This window comes from Leiobunum rupestre, chromosome 10 (genome assembly GCF_980474605.1).
Source record: "Leiobunum rupestre chromosome 10, qqLeiRupe1.1.hap1, whole genome shotgun sequence".
NCBI lineage: Eukaryota > Metazoa > Arthropoda > Arachnida > Opiliones > Sclerosomatidae > Leiobunum > Leiobunum rupestre.
The window spans coordinates 27066475-27087016 of NC_143393.1; the positions used below are offsets into that span (position 1 = coordinate 27066475).

Sequence of the window (20542 nt, forward strand, 5' to 3'; positions counted from 1 at the left end):
GGAGATCGCTCGCGTTTCCTCTATTCATATCGTCTGCGACTTTCCCTCGAAAGTGACTGATAATTCTCTATCTGGCGTGGTATTTTATAATTTAAATTCATCTCGCTCGGTTTAGTTGATTGTTTCGCGCTGAGTAGCTAGCTAATTTGATAATTTTTAAAAGAAATACTTCGTAATTTTCCTAGACATTTAAAATGGCAAGTGAAGAATTAACCGCAAAATTAGCCAGGAGACAAGCGTTCACGGAAGCCGAAGAAGACACTCAAATGCCCGTTAGGAAGTTCCAAGTCTTCAATCCCTACACGGAATTCCACGAATTATCCAGGAAAGAGATTAAGGACTACGAAGCCACTTTCAAAAAGTATGATGATTTCTTACTTATTTTACATTAAACCCTTACTAACCCTATCTTAGCTATCTAACGTTACGAGATAGGCCTAGTTTGAATATTAGTAATACGAAAAATTACAATGTGAAGGGACTAGTTTGAAGTACCTTAACAGTATAGAAAGATGAATACTTATTCCTAAGATATATACAGTTGTATAAAACATTTTTTTTTTCAAAATGTTTCGCGTTTTCGATCCGTTGCTATTGTCTGGGGGGGGGGGGTCTTTTTTTAGCTACCTGGTTAAGGTCCAAGTTTAGTCATAAAACGCATGACTAATACCCATTAAGGTGCAAATAATGAATCAAAAACGGGCTAGTCATACCGGCGTCATCTCTCTGCGCGATTACGTATTTTAAGACCTATCGATTCAATATTGTCCCGACAAGTGGGTTTTTTAAATGTGACGGAGTCGCGACTTTGTTTATTTTATTTCACCCCTTTACTATCGAAAAATCGAAAACTCTTATCGCGAGTATTTTACCCAAAGGGGGATTATTCCCCCAAAACGATCTGGCCCCCCTCCTACCAGACACTCTTTTTAAGTAGATTGAAATCTGGGGAAATTAGCCCAATTCAACCCGGTTTTTTTTCTTACCCATTTAAAAGATAACGCAAATCGAAGTTACTCTATCTTAAAATCGAGGAAATAACCTTGATTGCGTTTATATATTTGAAAAATACGCTGTCAAAGTGTTCCAAAAAATGTAATATCAATCTTTTTTTTAATAATTCATTATGGCGAGAGATCGTGTTAAAAAAATATTATTTTTGACCTTGACTTCTCTGTTATACGGTCCATCCTTACCAAACTTACCTCCCCCCCCCCTCCCAAGTCCGCTATTTTTTTTAATGCTAGCCGTAAATAACGGATCCTTTAGACCGTTTCACCCCTCTCCCGCTTGGAGTTTATGACACTAAAAGTTCCCTGCCCTCTGTAGGCCATTTTCAGACCTATTCACAGTTGCCAGTTGGGCGACTTTTCTCGCCCGATTGGGCTTCTTTTCAAAGCGCTTTGCGGGGGAAAAAAGGTTTGGACGCGGGAGGCGGATTTTTGGGCTTGACACTGATAAGACACAAACGTGAATAACGATGTTTAAAAATCTAAAATATTTTGTGTACCAGGGTGAATTATAAAAATGTTGCATATTGCTTAAAAAGATCTGCTACTGTATTGTTTACGGCTTACGTAAGTTTATTTAAAATTCTCCGGAGCTTTCTGACCGAGGTCCTTCATCATAATTATAAATATTATGTTGGAAAATACTTGTTCTGGTTTTAAAATGGTTTATTTAGGAATTATTTGACCAAAACTAAAGGGCTTCTATATATTTTTTACTTTTATTTCGTTAGAATTTGGGCTATTTTTTGAAGAAACATTTTAAACGATGGGCGGTTTTTTGGGCTGGTTTAATTTCTGTTTCGGCTACGGGACGTTACTTACACCTGGCAACTCTGAACCTATTGAGTGTTCTATTGTAGCCGGGTTGTGTTTGTTACTCTTTTAAAAGTATAGCTTTCGGGCCTTTTTGGCAAAAAGCAATTTTGTTTGGTATTTAGGGTAAAGATGGAGGGAATCAAGCTATTATAACATTTTTTAAAGGTTCGGTTTAAACTATACTCGACTCACCGGTTGTTCAGGATTTATTGAGAACGTGATGATAATGGGGGAACCCTTTTAATTTTTTCTCCGCGTTGTCCTTGACTTTTGCAGTTGGAGGGCGGTTAAATCGCCTGGGTATGTATTTTTAACGGCACTTTCCCCAATTTTAGTTTTGTCGTGTGCCTAGAAATATAAATGGAGAATCCCAACGGCTTTTCTGAGGGAGGGGGATAAGGTCCTTCTAGACTAGTCTTTATTGTATCCCCCCCCCCCAAATGGGAGTATTTTAGGTTACAATCTGGGTAAAAAGACCAAACCGTTAAGCATTGTATCGGAAAAAATTCCGTTTATTTGCAGGAATTTTTCAAATGTTATTGAGGTTGTTGAAATTTTGTGGATAATTTTAGAACCAATATTTACGGAAAAATACGCGATTACGATATTAAACATTTACTAATTAGAAAAAAAAAACAATCAGCATTGCTATGGTATATATTTATTCCTTTAAAGAATTTCGGAATAAATTTCCCGACTTTTTTTCACTTCTATCCGTCTAAATTAATTCTGACGTAAATGGCTCAGCGTAGCTTTTCGATTATTAACAGTATCTTCTTCAAAACGAAAGGTCGAAAAAGAAATTATTCTTAAATAACGCGACGGAATCTGTTTTTATTTTTAGACATAGTCCTTGTTTATGTAAAGTGAAGGTTTCGACGTGGGAGTGCAGAGCGTCGGACCCCTCGGAAGTTTCCAGTTAGCTGGAAATCCCCTACCGCGTCGTTGCGTCCTGATTAAGGCTCGGCGCTATGAACAAAAAAAAAACGGATTACGAAAACTGTGGAAGTGGTACCGCGAATTTCTCCTCTCCTACATCCTTCGATTGTTGCAACGCGAATTGCCGGAGTTTCTTCGCACTTATTTACACGGACTTAGATTTGTTGCTGGGTTGTTGATTTTTTTTTAAATCGAAAAATTCTACTCGATTTCAACCAATTGTTATTGCTTTTAATGGATTTTGACAAATTGATTAATAATTTTAGTGGAATGGTAATGTAAACATAAATTAAATTTTAATCAAATATAATTACCATTTAAAACTTAAATTTTATTTAGTTTACTCAGAATTAACAAATTCATTTAAATCGGTGATTTTTTTAATCAATTTGATTTGTTTCGAACAACCCTGTTTTATCTATAAATGAGCCTGGTAAATGAAGTGCTAATTTTGTTCCGTGTCAACAGGCAATGCTTTATCCCTATTAAAAATTGCAAACATTGGTGTTCCACACCAAAAACCTGAGTTTATACTCCCTTAAATTCCGTTACTAGAAATTCCCTATTAAAGTTTTGACTTTCTAAGATTTTCGCTCTAACAAGGAGAGTACCCGAGGTGTTTATTGCCGATTTTGTTCAAAGTCGGCCGTAATGTAGACCTATATGAAATATGAAATTTCCCAAAAAGAGACGTTGCACACTACTCATTCGATTTGCCATGGCAACCGGAAATGTTTTTGACCACTTAAAACAAAAATAAGATGTTTTCCTTATTTTACCCGAAAATTGTTACAATTTTACTCCAAAAAATGTTACAATTTACCTAAATGTGGTCTAAATTACCCATTTTGTAATTTTCAATTTTTTGTTTTTAAATTTCGTAAGTGTTGAAAAACATTTCCAGTTGCCATAACAAATCGAATGGGTAGTGCAACGTCTCCTTTTGGGAAATTTCATATCTCATATAAGTCTACATTACGGCCGACTTTGAACAAAATCGGCAATAAGTACCTCGGGTAGTCTCCTTGAAAGAGAGAACATGTATTTGCGAATTTATATTATGGATATGCAAATTATTTATCAATGAAACGCGCTGATGAAACCCACTCTGTTCCGATTGCCCCCCCCCCTCTCTATTTAACCTTTACGGCTGTCCCGTTCCCTCGCTACTGCCCCTCCCGGGGGGGGGGGGGGGGAATTACTGCGAGAAAATAACTCTAGAATACAAGGGTTGATATAGACGTAGTAGGCCTATGTTGCTATGGAAACCAACCAGATGCTCTAATTTCGAAATCGGCCTATCTCTTTTCCCTGGACACTGACTTAAGAGTGTCTGTGAAGAAAATGGCAGTTGCTTTCAAAGTGTCCAATCGGCCGAACGTGTTAACTTAGACGTACCTTTTTTTATTAGGAAAATATATAGAGGAATAGCAATTCAGCCGATTATCGCATAGAATTACCTTGCGACCTTTTTTGGATTATTTTAAAAAAATTGAGGATTTGATTTAAATCCAGGGTTGCCATACGTCAGGAAATTTAAAAATGGGTCTAAAAAGTCGGAATTTGAAGAATTTGTAAAACGTCAGGGAATTCATTTTCTCAAGACACTTTTTTAAAGTAATTTTAATATAGTTTTATGACATTTTCTATGTTTATCATTTTATTCCTTGGAAAGTTTGGCTTTGCAATAACCTTTTCACTGAAATACAAGTCCATTTAAATTTATTAAAGTAAAATATAAAATAACAATTTTGGCCTTAATAAAGTAAGGGGAAATCTCTTAAATGGTCAGGGAATTGGAATCTGGAAATTTTGACGACCCTGAAATCGAATTTTTATCGTTTTTTATTTTATCTATTTTTAAACATTTTAATGCTTATTTTTTGACATATTGATTATTAAATTGCGTACTGTAAACTTAAATTTAGATAAATTACATTTAATTACTAATTTACTCCAAATATTTCAAGTGAAGATACTTATGTACATTTTCATAAATATATTGTGTTTAAATATATTAGGCGATTTAAATCCAAAATATTTTTCAAAAAATCATTTTATTTAAATTGGAAAATTTGCTGAAGCCTTGGTCTATTAAAAAACCAATGATTTTTTAATAACTAAAAGTTATTCTAAAATGTGTGTACATTTTCTTACCGAAATGATTACATTTCTAAAACATTTACAAGGAGACTACATTTCCTATATTTTCAATACCTTCCTATAAATTCCTAGGTTTTCTCATGTAGTGTATAACCCGAAAACATTCCTATATTAAACTTTATTTTATCTACTGTTTTTCGATAAGAATCCTTATTTTGGCTTTTGGTTTTTCCTTCTATAACATTTGGGGCATTTTCCTGGTCTCCCTGCATTTATACAAAATCAAAACTAAAACTAAAACTTAGTTCTGGTCACGTGAGACTTGTAAATGTTTAATACTCATTAATTTTAGTTGATTGGTAATATGTATGCGCGGTTAAAGAAAAACGAAAAATAGATTAAAAGTAAAATAAAGCAGTGTTTAAAAAAACACTGGGTTTTTTCCAACCATTTTGAAATGTATCAACTCGAAGTAACCCGCTCAAAGCTAGTCGCTTTTCCTCTGGTATATTTTCTATCGAAAGAACGCGTCTGAGAAGAATAATTTTGTTTTATTTGTACGCGTTGCCCCAGAATCCGCGCCTGATTGCGTTAGTCACTGACCCATATTTCGGCCCTTTTTGAGTTATATTAATTTTCCAAAGGTCTCAGCGGGTTAGATATTTGTATTAAAGAGAAATAATTCTACGTAATTTATGCGCGTGTAAACCCCTTTTTTTAAACTATTCATCGGGGCGCATCATCTTAGGATTAGTTCGTTACCCCTAATTTAATTTTCTGACGAATAAGCAAACAGCGCCCCCATTCGTCTTAGTTAATAGTCACCCGCGCCACTCTTCCCAATTATTTGGCGATGAGGCCGAGCTAATTGAGGTGGCTATGACGTTTTCGATTTTTAAAATTCTTTCGCTTCGCGTGCTGCCTGCGGACATTTTTGTCTTCAAATCTCGTTAAGTATTTAAAAAGAACGGATTTTGGGCTTCTATCGCCGTTAATTCTGTACCATATAATTGGGGTCTTTTGAAATATAAATTAATTAATTCCTAAAGTATTAGATTGTGGTTGTATTTAGAATGAAGATGTTTTCAAGGATACTGGTTGAGATTGTTGTAGGTCGGTTATAACGGATGTATTATTAAAACTTAATATTTTTATAGTTATTTACTTTTCGGGTCGCTTTTTATTTTATTATCAGTTTTTTAAAAAAATGTTTAATTATGGTATCTAACTATGATCAAGAATGTAGCTTAAAAAATATAAACTTTTATTTAAACGACCTCACACTTTACGGGACTGTTCAGAACCCTTAGGTCTTTACTACTAAAAAAACATGTATTTTGTACCTTAAACAGAGGTTGCATATCCCTTTCGGTATTAACAAAAGTAACATAATTTACATAAGTATTATCCAGACATTTTGCCTGTTTCGCGAATGACCTTGTAAATCAATATTATTTAAATAGTCTTTTTTAATAAAAACATTGACTTAAACGTTATTTCAATGGAGGAATATAAATAAAAAAAAATAGGTTGTCAAACAATTTAAATACAAAAACAATCTGACCAAACCTAAATATTTAAGACATTAAATGAAGTCAAACAATTTGGTAATTAAAACATTGGAAGCAAAGTATCCGGCAATTCGACTGGAAAAGAAGACCCATTGTTTTAAAATCAATAAATTCAAAAATCAAAATCCAATGAAATAAAAAACGATCGATTTGATTTAAAGAAATAACATTTAGGTTAGGCCTAATGTAAAAACAATCTAGTTGTTTTAAAGAAATAAACAAAATTCGATTAAATGTAAAAACAATCTAGTTTTAAAGAAATAAACAAAATTCGATTAAATGTAAAAATGATCGATTTGACTTAAAGAAATAAACAAAAACGGGCCAGTCTGATTTACATGTCTAAGAATTAAACTCTTAGCCTGGAAATTATTTTGCCAATGAATCTTCCGATTACGCAATCAATAAATAACCGAAATCGTTCAGTGTCATACTTACTAATACTACGTTACTTGTGGTATTGATGATACGGTTCTCTTTAAATCTCGGGGGAAACCCTTTCTTGAAAACGAAAGAAAATACTTGAACGCGGAATGAATATAAAATCTCCTGATAAGGGTGGCGCCATCTATTTAGCTTATCGTTCTAATAAATTGTTTTTGAGTTGGGATGGGATTTCATAAGAGGGAAAGATCCAGCCTGCAGCTTCTTGAGATACGATACGAAGATAAAATGTTCCTAATTCGTATCAAAGGTTATCCCCTCAAGAAACGAGTTCTTCCTAGAAAATTTGTTATTTAACGAGAAAGATTATAGATGGACATTAATTTTCCTTAAATGTGTTTGGCCAAGGATGTACTTATACTTGGAAAGAATGACTTTCGAGACGGCATCATGAACTAGTTTCAATCGCGTCGGTACCAGGGTTGGACTTAAAGCACTAGTCACGGCATTTGACTACTAAAATAAATGCTCTGACTACTAAATTAATCGAAATCTGGGGGCTCACTAGTCAATTTGATTAGTGAAAAATTTACCTCAATATTCATAAATAATGGCGAATATGTCGTATCATAAATTCATCATTCACCAATTCCATTTTATTTAAAAAAAAATTGATCGACCAAAGTCACGTAACGTAGGATAATAAATTCCTATTTTAATTCTGACGAGTAAAGCCAAATGTTGGCTGTCCTTCTTGTTTGTATACCCCCATTTTTACCCCTACTAAAATTAATTATGATAGGAGGCTCACTAGTCAGGTTGACTACTAAAAAAATATCTTTATGTCCAACCCTGGTCGGTACACCTAAATTTTAGGGAACCAATGACAGGGCTCCCACCACAGGTCCCTAAAATACGTCAAATCCATATTTTTCTTCAAGATCCCTAATCTACCCTAAAATCAAGATTTGGTCCCTAAAGTACCATATTTTCACGTAATCCAGCGAATCCAACGTAATTTTTAAAATGATTAAACATCTGCTTAAGGACAGTTTACAAAATAATAAAAGCTGAGGGTTAACGTTAAATCAGTTCGAACATAGTACACCAGGTGGCGCCACAAACTTGGAAACATAAAATCGAGATTTGGTCCCTAAAGTACCATATTTTCACGTAATCCAGCGAATCCAACGTAATTTTTAAAATGTTTAAACATCTGCACAAGGACAGTTTACAAAATAATCAAATCTGAGAATTAACGATAAAATAGTTCAAGCATGGTTCACAAGGCGGCGCCACAAACTCAAATTCCTAGTAAAGATCCCTATTTGCTTCCTATTTTACCCCAATTTTTATTTTTTACGTTTCTCGGTTGTACTTCGGAGTCGAATATTTAACAACAATATTTCTGTCGAGCCTGTGGTCTAGTTTTAATATCTTTGTCACGAGAAGGGGGGGTGTTAAAAACGTCTCCTAAATTTGCCACTGGTACCCCGTATCGAACTATTCGCCACCACAGACGTCATAGGGTAACTCTTCTTAAAGGGACTAAAACCTTTTCAGGAATTTGGGCAATACATAATTCCTTCCCCTCATTTTTCTAACCACGTGTGAAATAGTGGTTTTTGAAGAATTCTCCCACTAAAAGTATCCCCGCTTTGGTAGTTATTTAATTTCTTATATCTACTAGAACGCCTTTCGTGAATCTAAAACTACGTACCTCTTCATTAAGAAATTTTATTTGAATAAATATCCAAACAATAGTGAAAATAATTAATTTATAGCTCGGATATTGTTGTTTATATGGAATTTAAGGGTGCATTTAAAAATAAACACTAAATATGAAACAACGAAGGTTTCAAGTGAGAAAACCTCTTCAGGGCAGGTACGCTTGCTCTAATAGTAGAATTGGGTGTTTCTACTCTCGTTCTAGACTAGTGCCATGAGCGAGAAAAGAGAGAAGCTATGGCGCACCCTACCAAACAAGGAGGGTTATACCGAGGGGCTAACCACTCTTGGAAAGTCTGTACACCGGATTACGCTTAGATTAGCACTGCCAAAGGCAGGAACTTCAAAGATTACGCGTAATCCCATTAGTACAGTCAAAGGTACGGCTCTGTACACCGATTACGCGGTGTGATCAGCCCCTCGGGTTATACTCCCTTTAACATTCTTCGAAATCCCAGGTGGATTGGTAGAAACTAGTGTTGTAAGTCGGAAAATTAGACCTATTTTCCGTATTTTTTCGAAAAAAAATCGTTCCATGATTTGTCTAATACCATGTTTGAAAATTTAATTAAAGCGACATTTTCGCCTCATTTTTTCGAATCTAAAAGTAAAACTCAACCTCTAGACTAGTTTAAACTGATTAACAATGTAACATTAGTAATGTCTTTTAGTATGTTTACTGATATTAGACATTTTATATCGATAAAAAGTTTAAGAAACATAAAAAACCTTAAAAAGTAATTTGTTTCAATTTATTTTTCCGATTTGAGGAAATTTTCTGGAAATTTTTCCGCATAATACTTTTCCGGAAAATTAACAACACTAGTAGAAACGCTAAAAATCGTCTCAACATAGTAATTCTCCCTGGTTCTAAATAAATTCTTGGTTTTATCGTAGCGGTTTTTTGTACGTTTCTTTCCCCGCGTGTATTTTCTGTTTTTTGCGTAACATTATCCCGAATGAGGCGATGTTACGCAATCAATATTAGCGTAATCGCGGTTTCGTTTTAGGAAACGGAAAACTGTTTAAATTCTTTAAAGGATATCTGAGGCGAGTATTGAAATGCGAAGCCCATTGTGTAATTTGTGTCGGCCTTAAATTCTTAAAAAGAGTTGGGCGCGACTGGAAAACCAGTTTAAAATTGAAATTAAATATCTTTTTCACCTTGGCGTTTTTAATTAGCATTCTAGCTAATTTCTTTAAAACGTTTCTTTACTGTGGGGAAATTAACGTTTCACCAACAGTTTTGTTAAAATCGCCGTGGTTGTTTTCTAACTTAGGGGTGTACATAAATTTTTGTAAATGATGGAATGGTTTGGAAATTTCCTTGTTGATTTTTTAGTTGGGTCGGGCACTTACCAAAATCTCAGGGTTGGCTGATTTAAATCAACTTAATTTTAATCACGATTTAAATCAATTTTTATATAGTATTTTTGAAAAAGAAAAACCTCGCCAATTGCTATAATTTAGGTTTAAATATAATCTTTCTTGTACTTCCCCCCTAATGTTGCATTGAATTCTACCTGTGGGTGGAGATTCCGCCGAATTTGTTTTGTAAAAGTACCAAAATAGGTTTTAAAAAATAAAAACTTCTATATGATTATTAGCTTAAATTTAACAAATTCATTATACACAAGTCTTTAAAAATTAAAACATATTTGTTTTAGGTAAAATTATGGTACTAAATGATATAAAAATTGCCAACCCGTACAAAATTTTGGTGCACACTTAAATTCTAGGTTTTTTTCGCTGCCCCACATGAAAATATCCTTAAAATATGATCCTTGGTTTTAAAAAAAAATTGATTTAAAATCGTACTTTGTGTTTTGAGTGTAAGGCGGTCACCATCGTTTTTTGTTTAACACAAGTCACTAGTTGGTTCCTCGGTTATTAACTTTGCTGATTACTATTTATTATTAGTTCGTAAATAACGGGTATAATCAATGTATGAAGTCGTTGGTGTGACTTGAGAACGCAATACATAAATCTAGTGTTGTAAGTCAGAATTTTCCGTATTTCTCCGAAAAAAGTTTCCTTCCATGATTAGTCTAATATTGTTTGCCAATTTAAATAAGCGGCATTTTCGCAATTCAGAAAATTTTCCGCATTTTATTTTTCCGGAAAATTAACAAGACTACATAAATCACACCGTTGTAGGCTATTTCGAAAATCGCGAACAATTACTAAAATGGGCAAATGCCCCACCTCCGGGGTCCCAATCTCATTAATGTTAACAATTCCAGCGAGGGCATGATATTTTTAATTGATTGACGTATCATGTCTTTGAGAACCTCTTAACTTATTGCGATTACGTGAAACTAATACCTACAAATCCCTGTGTGTAAAAAGGTCAGAATGTGATTGGTCTTATCAGTGATGCCAGATCGCGAAAATGAAATTCCTTTTCACGGCGTTAAAATTTACCTTTTCGGACCTAAAATTCCCTAGTTTACCAAAACCCGAGATACATTCATATTTACACTAGTAACACAGCGAAAAAGTAGTTTTCATCGTTATTAAAATAATTATCCCTGATATAAAATAAATGCCATCCATATTCTCAATATCGAACTATTTACCCATAATTTATCTCCGATATTCTTTGAATTTTCAGTTTAGATCTTTATCCAAGGCTTAAATAAAATACCAAAACAAGACTGCGGGGGTGCCAAATCGACCTAGGATTAAATTTTACGGAGTTAATTTTTTCGTATTTAATCAGTTTTGTCCGATCTTTAAAATTATCCCTATCGCGAATTTTCGACCTGATTTCCCTTTTTAGAATTTTCGTGGTCCAAATTTCCCTAGATTCGGAACACTTACCCTCGATCTGGCATCACTGGGTCAGATCTGCAGCTACCAGAAGGCAACAAAAATGGAGGAGCTATCTGAATATTTGAAATGATTGTTTTTCTTTAAATAATGAAAATCCCCTATATGTAGAATTTATCCATCCAATCCTACGAAATGAAACTCAATTCTGCACCTCTTGTATTTGAAGATTTGACACGGGCAAGGACAACTTTATCGATCTTCCGGAATTGAAACGCATGATGGAAGTGTTGGGCGCGCCCCAAACTCACGTGGCTCTCAAACAAATGATCCAAGAAGTCGATGAAGACAACGACCTGAAGATCAGTTTCAGAGAGGTATACACGCCCCAAAATAACGTTGGGAAATCGAGTAGAAGGTTACTAAAATATTTGTTTTTTCGTCCCTATAGTTTCTGTTGATATTCCGAAAAGCCAAAGCCGGAGAACTGGTCGACAACGAAGGTCTAAGTCAGTTGGCATCGTTGACTGAGATCGACGTGGACAAGGAAGGAGTTGGTGGAGCCAAAAACTTCTTCGAAGCCAAAGTAATATCTTTTTTCTTATCGAGAATGTCGTCAATATTTTAGAGAGTTAAAGGCTTCTAAATATTTATCAATGCCGTATGCGCGCTACGTTACTTCATGCACTTTCCAATGAGACTTTTCCGTGGGAGGGTCATTTCGCAACAGGTCACCCATAGGTCAAATTTATTTTAAAAAAAAACTTCACTAAATACGTCTTGGAAACTAAAATATCCCAGTATAATACCGAAAAATTAAATAATTCCATGTTATAGTTTAGCATCTTTCGGGGTCTTTCGTAAAGAACGCGGTAGCGGTTATATTTCTCGACTCCTAGGTATTTTGGTATTGTTTTGTCGAGGGAAACTCCAAACCAGGTACTTCAATCTTTAAGCATTGTCAATTGATGGAACATAGGATTTTAAAGCGATTCGTTATTGCTATCCGACTAGGTGAAAACAGATGTACAAATCGGAGGTAATTACGGAGAATATAAGATATGCAGGTAGTCAGATCAGTCCACTATACAAACAAAAATGATAACTGAATAATGTTTTTTTTTGTGAATATCTCAAATTTCTATGGAACATTCCTCGTGGAGGGGGACATTATGTCTTCAATTTCTCGTCGTGCAGGGGCACATTTACTATTGTAAAATTGAATGACCTTGAAGACATGGTTCAAGGTCATTCAAAAATATCTCTAGGACCATTGAGTTTACTGATTTGGTTCCAATTAGAAAGTTGTTGCTCGCCATATTATTAGTTCAAATAACTTGGATTTGACCAATCAGAAGCCGATAAATTGAAGGTTAAGAGTCTTATTAAACTTGTTTAATTGTGCTCAGATTAAGGAGCAAAGCCGTGGGCTGATGTTTGAAGGGGAAGTGGAGTTGTTTATCCATGGTCTTATTCAACTTGTTTAATTGTTTGTGGGCAGATTAAGGAGCAAAGCCGAGGGCTGAAATTTGAGGAAGAAATTCGCGCGGAGCAGGAAGAGCGCAAAAAGCAGGAGGTGGAGAAGAGGGAGCGGCAAGCGGCTTTCAAGGACAAAGCCAAGTACTTCGAACAGGTCGCCGCTTCCTGAGTGACCTTTGACGCTTCATTTTGGGGTCACCTTCACGCCTTTTTCCACTGCCATCCTTCTTACCAGCCTGGAAGGTTGTCCGAGGAATTTCAACGTAAACCAGAATATGCTTTTAATTTAGAGCCTCTTTTTTTGTATATAAGCCTGTGATATTTTTTTAAAAGATGAAATTGAATAATCTACCTGTTTTTGTAAATGTATTATTTTAATGTGTCACGAATAAAACTATGTCGGAAGAATAAGAAATATCTACTTCTTCCTTTACAGGTAAAAGAGTTAGAACATTTTAGACCTTTTACTCTTACCGTTTGTAATTGAGTTGATACAGGGCCGTCTTTAGCTTTCAGGCGCCCCTGGGCTAATTATATTAGGCGCCCTTTTATATATTTTTTATAGTATGTGTAAAAAATTAAGGGCCAGACGGCGCGGCGCCCTAGGGCTTAGCCCTACCTAGCCCAATGGTAGAGAAGGGCCTGGAGTTGAAAATTTAACAACTTGAAAACGACGCCATATTATCAATCGAGCTTACGTGAGCTAAAATATTTACAGTGTTCAAATAACAATAGTGATAATTTTCCAACTCAACAAATCGAGGCAGATTTATGACAACTTGCTATCTAGCAGCTTATTTATTAAAAAGCGTAAATATTTGTTTGAATTTAAAAACGCCTAGGCCTTGTACAATGAACCTTTTTAGCCTCTTCCTCTAGTAATGAGGAAAGAGGCTGTTATTTTCGCTCCTGATGTATGGGGTGGTGGTGATGATGGTGAAGGTGAATAATACAGTGGAAGCTACAGGTCCCCGGAAATCAACGAATTCTCATATGTATCCGCCACTGCTATTCTTCACATGCAAAAATTTTACTGAGAGCTATTCACAAGACAGACTGCATTACGGGCTTCGTCGCAGTTTTGCTCCCGCGTCATACGCATACATCGGAGGCTCCGACCTCTGAGGCCGGAGACTCAATATTCCTGCGGAGACTGGAGGCCTGGAGACCGGAGGTCCATTAGTCACTTCGGAGGCCGGAGGTACATCAGTCGCTTTGGGGGCTGGAGGACTGGAGACCGGAGGTCCATTAGTCACTTCGGAGGCCGGAGGTACATCAGTCGCTTTGGAGGCTGGAGGACTGGAGACCGGAGGTCCATTAGTCGCTTCGGAGATTGGAGGCCGGAGACCCTAACCGCGGCGGAAAATTGTCGTCTGCCATCTCATTCCGCAAACTGAAGTCGCTGCGTCTAACTCATATAGAAGAGTATATAATTTAATGATGCCGTAGCTTCAACATACGTCGATGTAAATAATATCAGAAATTAAAAGATACGTCTACGAGAAAAGCCACAAGTGTCCAACTCTATTAGCTTGAATGTTTGATACATATACCTGCGCAGGCTCCCGCTAGTTTTCTAAGTAACATTTGGAACGGAACAATAATGCGGGGCTCAATAAGTCGTCATAGTTACTTTTTAAATAAATAGATAGGGAATTTTTTTTTTAAAAATTGGTACATATTCAAATTATTTTTCATTTTACATAACACATCCACGGTTTTATGCAGGAAATTCGTGTAAAATGAAAAATTAATTCGGTCTCCAGCAAACGAAGGTACTGGAGACCGGAGACAATCTTCAAGTGGAGACTGGAGGACTGGAGACTATGGTCAAACATAGCCTTTGTCAGCGCCTCGCTAGGGGGAGATTTTCTTCTTGTGATGACGTCACTTCGTTACTAGCTCTCAGTAAAATATTCCCCGATGTGACAAACTTATGGAACAATAATAAATTATTATTAACTTCCTAATTATTTTAAACTTCCGTTAATACCAATAAATGTAGGTTTCAAATGTTACAATAAGCAATGATAGACAGTGACGCAGCTAGCAATAATGGGCCCAATTGCAGCAAGATGGCAAAATGGGGCATCTTGTAAGTTATAACGTGTATGTTTCATCTCGTCTACTTTGGAGTAATAGAGCAACAATTTAAATTAGTGACCTTGAGGGTAAAAACGAGGATGGAACAGTTCACTTTAAGTCTACCGAGGGTAGAATGGTCCGATTTCGAGCTGTTCAACCCACATACTCCAATGGACCCCTAGTGATTGGAAACCAGATCTTGCAGTAAAGAATGGAGGAATGGAGACCGGAGACTAAAACTTTCAGTGGAGGCTGGAGGACTGGAGACCGGAGACCAAATCTTCCAGTGGAGGCTGGAGGACTGGAGACCAAATCTTCCAGTGGAGGCTGGAGGACTGGAGACCAAATCTTCCAGTGGAGGCTGGAGGACTGGAGACCAAATCTTCCAGTGGAGGCTGGAGGACCGGAGACTAAATCTTCAAGTGGAGGCTGGAGGGCCGGAGACTAAATCTTCAAGTGGAGACTGGAGACCGGAGACTAAATCTTGCAGTAAAGAATGGAGGAATGGACAGCGCCTCGCTAGGGGGAGATTTTCTTCTTGTGATGACGTCACTAGCTCTCAGTAAAATATTCCCCAAAGTGACAAACTTATAGAACAATATTAAAGACTTATGGTTATATCTATCTATCTACCTATGTCAGTGTTGAGCCGCGGTTTTAATCAAAGGGGGATATTTCGCCCCCCGATTTGAAATTACGGCGTAAGGCTAAAGCGAAATTTAATACTTCCAACGACTATAATATACACTAACTCAGTTCTGTTGTGAGTCCCAGTCGATCGGAGCTGGGTGAAAGTGTCAGTGTCGCTAAAGGGTTCGGTAAGAAAATTAGCATTTAAATGTTTTACTTATTGTTATTATGTTATAATCTAGCTAACCACGGGATTATCTACTTTTTCAGAGCCACCAAAAACTATTAGGCTCGGTTTTTTAATTAATTTCACCATAAGTCTATAATATTATTAACAATAATATATTATACAATATATTAATTAATATTATTGATATATATTATATTATGCAATATATTATTTATTATTATTGATATATATTATATACAATATATTAATTAATATTATTGATATATATTATATTATACAATATATTAATTAATATTGTCACGCCAGACAGGGACAGCTGCTTAGGTTAAGTAAGGGGACAGAGACTGAAAAAGTCAAGCCTCTTACAAAGCCGTGCCTCCGCCGAGAAGACTTTTACCGCTACGGCAAACTAAGTCTCTTAGTCAAAAGTAAATAAGATATCGTGCAGTGTATTTTTTCTAAGTATTACCAAATAAAAGTATTTGATTAATAACCTGCGTCTCATCATTTTCACCCGTAACAATATTATTGATATATATTATATGATACAATATATTAATTAATATTATTGATATATATTATACAATATATTAATTAATATTAATGATATATATTAATTTATGCAATATATTAATTAACTGGCATTGCTAACATTTGTGAGATCGGGGCCTCGGAAGTGGGGCATTTGCCCATTTTAGTAATTGTTGGTGACATTTCTAGCAATTTTCGACTTAAAATGTACATAACGTTTTTTTAATTAAGACCGACTTTGTTATAAATTAAATTTTTAGTTAGTACTGATTATTTGTGAACTATGTTTTCGGTTACATTAACAAATTATAAGAGATTTCTGGCCAATTCGTGCTATTGTGATATTGAAATTTCGTAGCAATTGTTCTAACTCTTTCTAAAATTCGTTCGCGTGTCGCTACCTCATTTCCAAAACCAGGTAACTTCAAAAATAATTTTTCAATAAAATTCCTCTTGGCTTTGTTAAATTTAATATTTAAAATATAGTTAATACATCGAGGGGATTGTGTGTACTTAAATGTCGAGCTTACGAAATAGCGCCATCTGCCTTAATATCCTTCAACTAAATATGTGAAGAAATAGCAGACGATTTTTGAATTTCCATTGTTTTACCTTTCGGGGCAAAGGGTAATCACTGCGTACGCAGTTTCTTAGAATCAGGGAAAAGATTTTCCAAAAGCGCCCTCTTTTTGTCATTGGGTGTAGTATAATTTTTTAATCGGCCGGGATTCGAACCCGAGCCCTCTTGAACGACAGGTGAGCGTTCTACCGCAGAACCACGGATACAGATACGCTTCACTGAAAATTAAAAACTCTTCCGAGGAGAGGTTTATTTTGGCTTGCCAACTTGTTAGCTCCTTACAATATACGGGGACCCTCGAAATAAATATTTAAAAGAGGGGTCAAGGGTCACCAGGACCCCAAATTTAAATGAAAATTGTTTTAACAAATTTCACAGTATATCATAAACTATTGACTTTTCGTGTTGTTTCTGTATATTTATTTATATTTATTTATTTTAACTCCCCCACAAGTCAGTGACCCTCTTGAAAAATAGACATGAGGGGCGGGGCCAAGGACCCCCGTTAAAAATACCAATCCCCCAACGGGTTGTCGGAATACTTCCGCCACGGGTGTCCCCACGTATCCCCCCCTTGGCGTGGCCGTTACACATATCTCGCCCTGTTTTATCAGATGGACGAGAGCCTGAGAGGACTGAACTGTCCCACACGTCACAATCGAATAAAAAAATTCTTAAATAAACTTATCAAAATATAAGCAAACGATGAAAAATTATATTAAAATACAAGTATCATTATTTATAAAGTCAAATTTACGAATAACGACGAGGTAAAAGTAATGGCGTCTGCTTTAGCCGCTATACCTATCTAGGTTTAATGGCGAACCAAAGGGAGCGTAGCTAAAGTTTTCGGTCACGAATACTATGTTGAGACGATCCACACTTTCCACATGGAACTCTCGTGGGTTTGAATCATTGAGTTGGGAATATTAATCTAGAGATCCAATCAAATCTACTCCCCACGAAACAAGTTTTTGGAAATTACGAATGTGTCGTCCAAGGTTCCTAGAAAAATCTCTTATATAGGTTGGCGCATACAGCCTCTTTTCATACAAAAAAACCAAACACTCCCGTTAAAAAAAATGGGGCAAGATATCCCGTTTCCCCCCTAAAAACACGTCACTGGATGTCAGGCAACAAGTCGTCGCTCTCCCTTTTGTCGTGAGAATCGAGTATAAAAATTTATCTCACTGCGCAAACGCGAGTGACGTCGCTGGAGTTTTATTTGGTTTCACTTGTTTATTCAGTAAGGAATAACGGCACACCGCGCTTAATATCTATTATCAGGTGGGATACTCTTATGTTTCGTTTTAGGAAACCTCTAGCTTAAGTCACCTGACAGTAAGATTTACTACCGCATACGCTAACCGTGTATTGAAATTTAGAGAAAAGATCGTTTTTTATTGTGAAGACCGAGGAAAGTTGAGAAACGAGAAAAAAAACACTCCTTTTTCGACGCGATTAACGCTGCTGCGAGGACGCAAAAATAAGACCGGCCACCACCCCCCCCCCCCGCCGCTTAGCGTGACGGGGTTAGGGCCTTAACGTGTCCGTCGATAGTCTCGACACATTCATTCTCCCTGAGTATAAATAAACTAGCCGAGAAGCCCATCCTACGGGCGGGCGAAAAACGTAATTTTTAAGAACCAATGAGATTGCAGTATTATTTGATTTTATTAAAGTGGAGGAGCATACCGGGGGCCCCAACGGGTGGAATTGGAGAAACGCTAAATTAATCTCGACATATTCATTCTCCCTGAGTATAAATAAATACATTCTTGGTATAAATAAATACATTCTTGGCCCAAACACACATACAGTTCGCAAGCGATTTCGCCTGCCCATCCTACGGGCGGGCCCCCAGCTAGTTGTGTGTTTCGAAGCACTCCACCCCAGTAAGGCCCCCTGCCCCTTTTCCCCTTGCCAGAATTACTGGGGTACCCTTTCCCCCCGCAAAAAGTAACATAAAAACTCACCTATCTCTCTGGTCCCAAACCCCCAGTCAGGCACCCCTCTCCCTTTTCCCCATGCCAGAATTACCGGGGTACCCTCTTTCTCTCGCAAAAATAACTTAAAAACTAGCCTTTCTCTCTCGTCCCAAACCCCCCAGTAAGGTACCCCTTCAAACCCCTCTGTATCCAATGGCAGAACAGAAACAAATACGCTCGTCCCTGAGCCCCGATTCACCTCCGCCCCGCGCTGTTTATAGACGAACCACCTCAGTAACGAAGCGAAAGGCAGTCACGGTTTCCCTCTATTCCGCGGAAGCGTGGGGGGGGGGGGGGAGACGTCGCTGGCACCTCGCTATCTCTGCCCTATAGGCTAGTCGAACCACCACCAGTAACAAAGCGAAAGACAGTCCCGGTTTCTCTCTGTCCCGTGCCGCCTGTGTGACTGTGTCTTCGCCCTTAGTCCCTTACTGACTAAGCAGATAATTTTGAACGAGCAGACAGCTTTCATATATTCAATTTAAACCTCGGTCGGTAGGCGGCGATACTTATGACCAAAATTTAAACTACGCACGAACCCTATTGAGACGTTTCGAACCGCGGCTCGTCGTTCCATAATTATATTAAATATAATATAATATAGTAGATTACAAAAAATAATGAAAAATGAAAGGATATAAAATTAAATTAAATTAAACTGAAATTGAAAATTGCTGGTTAATCTAATTTAAAATTGGGCGACCTTTACTTCAACGTATCGTTTGAGAATATTTAAAAAGCCAAAAGGAACGACAGACAAATGAAAGTAAACTATATGCTCCCTCTAATTCGGTCTCCCGAAAACACGAACTCCAGAGACGTCACTCGCGATTGCGCAGGAGGAGAAAGAGAAAAATACGGCCCCGTCAATCGCCTGAATTTACCGTGTATATATTTTCCCACCAGGCTTTCGCTACGACCAAAATTTAACGTTAGTCAAATAGGAAAAATCCACAAAAAACTATTTTTTTAAAATAAATTTTGAAAAACATTGAATTAAACCAAATGTAGGTTAATATTTAACTAATAGTATAATATTTTTTCATGATTCAAATTTTTTAACGGTGTTTATAAATTATAAAAGAGTTAAACAGAAACCAAGATGCTGCCAGCAACATAGTATTATTTTTTAATACTTGAAATAAATAAATAAATAAAACAAAAAGTGAAAAGAAGACCACTGTAACTTCAGGGTAAATATATTATTTTAACATTTTTTATTAATTAATATTAAGTTAAAATATATTATAAGCGCAATAAATTATAATTTTAGGTTTCAACAAGTTTTAAGCTTTCATCTTTTTAAACCGTAGAAATCTTATACTCCTACCTAGAATGCTCCAGTCTACGGGAGAACCTGACGCCAAGTCATTTTGTAGCAACGACTAATGATTATATAGTCTTTGCTTAAGTTTCAGCCAATCAGCGGCCATTCATTGACTACGGCAAGCCGCTAGCGCCATAACATGGTGGTTAAAAATAGTAGAAGCTCAGACGATTTTTACAGGATCCATCCGATCCAAGCTCGCAGAATTCCCATAGGTTTTTGCTGGAATTTTTCACATGAACCACTTCAACGTTTTTGGATTTTTATATAATAAGTGTTAAGATTTTTTGAACTTTTAGTTTTGTTTTCATATTTACTTATTATAAGGAATATTTAAATACAATTGTGAGGAAGATAAATAAGATTTCGTTTAGGTTCGCTTTGAAAATATTTAAGCCTAGGCCTGACA

At 36.4% G+C, this 20542-nt stretch overlaps 1 protein-coding gene across 1 annotated transcript; it reads left to right on the top strand.

Annotated features, from left to right (window-relative positions):
• On the top strand, positions 1-13070 carry Swip-1 (EF-hand domain-containing protein D2 homolog Swip-1). Its single transcript, XM_090161025.1, has 4 exons — positions 1-361; positions 11553-11700; positions 11775-11909; positions 12825-13070. The coding sequence occupies exons 1-4, from the start codon at positions 195-197 to the stop codon at positions 12969-12971; spliced, it is 597 nt and encodes a 198-aa protein (XP_090017151.1). The 5' UTR covers positions 1-194; the 3' UTR covers positions 12972-13070.
• Positions 13071-20542: the final 7472 nt, after the last annotated feature.

Excerpts from the sequence above, each read along its gene's own strand:
- Swip-1 (XM_090161025.1), top strand. The coding sequence starts at position 195 with ATGGCAAGTGAAGAATTAACCGCAAAATTAGCCAGGAGACAAGCGTTC. Across the intron at positions 11,701-11,774 it reads TGAAGATCAGTTTCAGAGAG|TTTCTGTTGATATTCCGAAA; the intron begins GTATACACGCCC and ends TCGTCCCTATAG. Across the intron at positions 11,910-12,824 it reads AAAACTTCTTCGAAGCCAAA|ATTAAGGAGCAAAGCCGAGG; the intron begins GTAATATCTTTT and ends GTTTGTGGGCAG.